The following is a 1,978-nucleotide window of genomic DNA, read 5'->3' as shown; positions in this document are numbered from 1 at the left end:
TTTAATAATTAATTGATGATTGAATTTTAACATATACGTAGAATGATTGTGATTCCATTAGTGTAACGTAAACACCTTTAAAAATATAATTTTTCTTTGAGATAAGGGAAAACTAAAAAAGGTAATTATTTATTGTATTGATTTATGAATTTATCACCATAGAATATTTAAACATACATAATAAAAAAAAGGGTAGTATATATTATTAAAACAATTTTTGTAATGATTTTTTTTTTTAGTTTCTCTATAAAATCGGATAGAATATATATCTGATAGTTAAATAGATGATGAGTCAATTAGAAGTGGATTAGCATATAAAAGAAGAGGGAACAAATGGCAAAGCATGGATATGTGTATGGAGGTAATGTGCAATTTTGTCCTTTTGCTTTTTGGGTTTGCATGAAGTGGCATATTTATACAGCACCCAACACCACATCACTTTAGAGTCTCCACCTTATTCTTCATTACAATTATAAAATTACCAAATAGTCTCCATCAAACTCAAAGCATCATCATCATCCATGGCTGGTTCTCATTTCCTTACCATTCTCAATTCCACTTCAAGATCCTCCTTGGTTAAGCCTAATACTACTAGGCCAATCTTCAACAATTCCACTAAGGTATACCTTTTATTTTGTAAATTTCACCTTTAATTTAATTTTTGTACCTAGATATTTTGTTGTTGAATTACTTGCCTGCTTGGTAATTTACATGACCTACTATAGCTTTGAATAATTTTGTGTTATTTTTTCATTAATGGGTAAGAATGATCCTAGAAGAAAAATGAAATTGGAGTAACCAATGTAAGATATAAGGTGAAAATTTATGTGCAGTGAGGTTGATAGTTAAAGAGTCTTTAAATAATTTGATAAATTTGACTAAATTATTATTTAACAGCTCAACTATCAACTTCACACGAGGTTAACTGGGTTACTGAGTTTCCACCAAGATATAAACTTTTTCTTTGATTTTGATTTATCATATGAATGAATGAATTGGGTCATGCATGTTTCAGAATTATGGACAAACAAGCAGTGCTAACCGCGGCCGATTGACGGAAGAAAGGGCACCATCAACAGCTGAAGAATTCGAGAGAGTTGCTGAAGAGAAGAGCAAGAAAATCCATGAAGGTGGAGCTAGAAATGATGGTGATAATAATGGTGGTGCAAAACATGCCACAAATGGTGATGACTCTAAGGTTGATTCCTCTAAGAAAAGGTACAAAGAGTGCTAGATTCTGTGTCACAAAGGTTGCAGCACATGGGGTTCTTAGGAACATGCTTTGTCAATTCTCAGATATGTTTCTGTTGTATATGAAGCCAGAATAAGGTTGTCTTGTTTTTCATTGGCTTCATTGTTAACATTTGAAAGCTTCTTAAGTCTTTGTTATCAATAATATGATTATCTTGGTCTATGCATATGCAACTAATTTTAAACTCCACATTGATGTTGGTTGATACATATATTGATTCAATGTGTTAAAAACAATCCAAATAGTATATTAAAAAAACAGGGGAATATGTAAGAAGTGGAGTATTGAGATTTCAGACTCTTCTTTTCATAAACTTCTTGTGCTCATGTTGTATTGTTGGTAGACATTAAATAAGGTAGAAATTCGGGTACAGTCGACTTCGACTTCACGTGAAGTTGGTATTTGAGAGCCGTTAGATGATTTGACTGATTTGACTAAATTTTTATCTAACGGCACTCAGATATCAATTTCACGTGAAGTTAACTGCACCAGAGTTTTCACCCAAAAACAACAATCACACATGAGAAAGAATAAATTTGCAACAAGAAATATTTTGGACATAGAAAATCTATATGAAATAGGTATCAAATCCTATCCAATACAGAATAAAATAAAAATATGATTTTAGAACAAAAGTAATCAATTTTCAAATTTATTCTTTCAAATATTATCTAAATACATAAATCTAATTGAATGCAAAGGGAGGAGAATTTGTGGCCATTTAAG

At 31.0% G+C, this 1,978-nt stretch overlaps 1 protein-coding gene across 1 annotated transcript; it reads left to right on the top strand.

Annotated features, from left to right (window-relative positions):
* Window positions 426–1,489, top strand: LOC107609034 (the record flags this gene model as incomplete). The annotated part of the gene is given in 2 exon segments (XM_016310852.1): window positions 426–620; window positions 1,016–1,489. Coding segments are annotated over 2 exon segments (318 nt in total). The 3' UTR covers window positions 1,235–1,489.

Source organism: Arachis ipaensis, chromosome B07 (assembly GCF_000816755.2).
Source record: "Arachis ipaensis cultivar K30076 chromosome B07, Araip1.1, whole genome shotgun sequence".
NCBI classification, from domain to species: Eukaryota; Viridiplantae; Streptophyta; class Magnoliopsida; order Fabales; family Fabaceae; genus Arachis; species Arachis ipaensis.
Note: the sequence above shows the minus strand (reverse complement) of the source record. Positions and strands in the feature narration are given on the sequence as shown.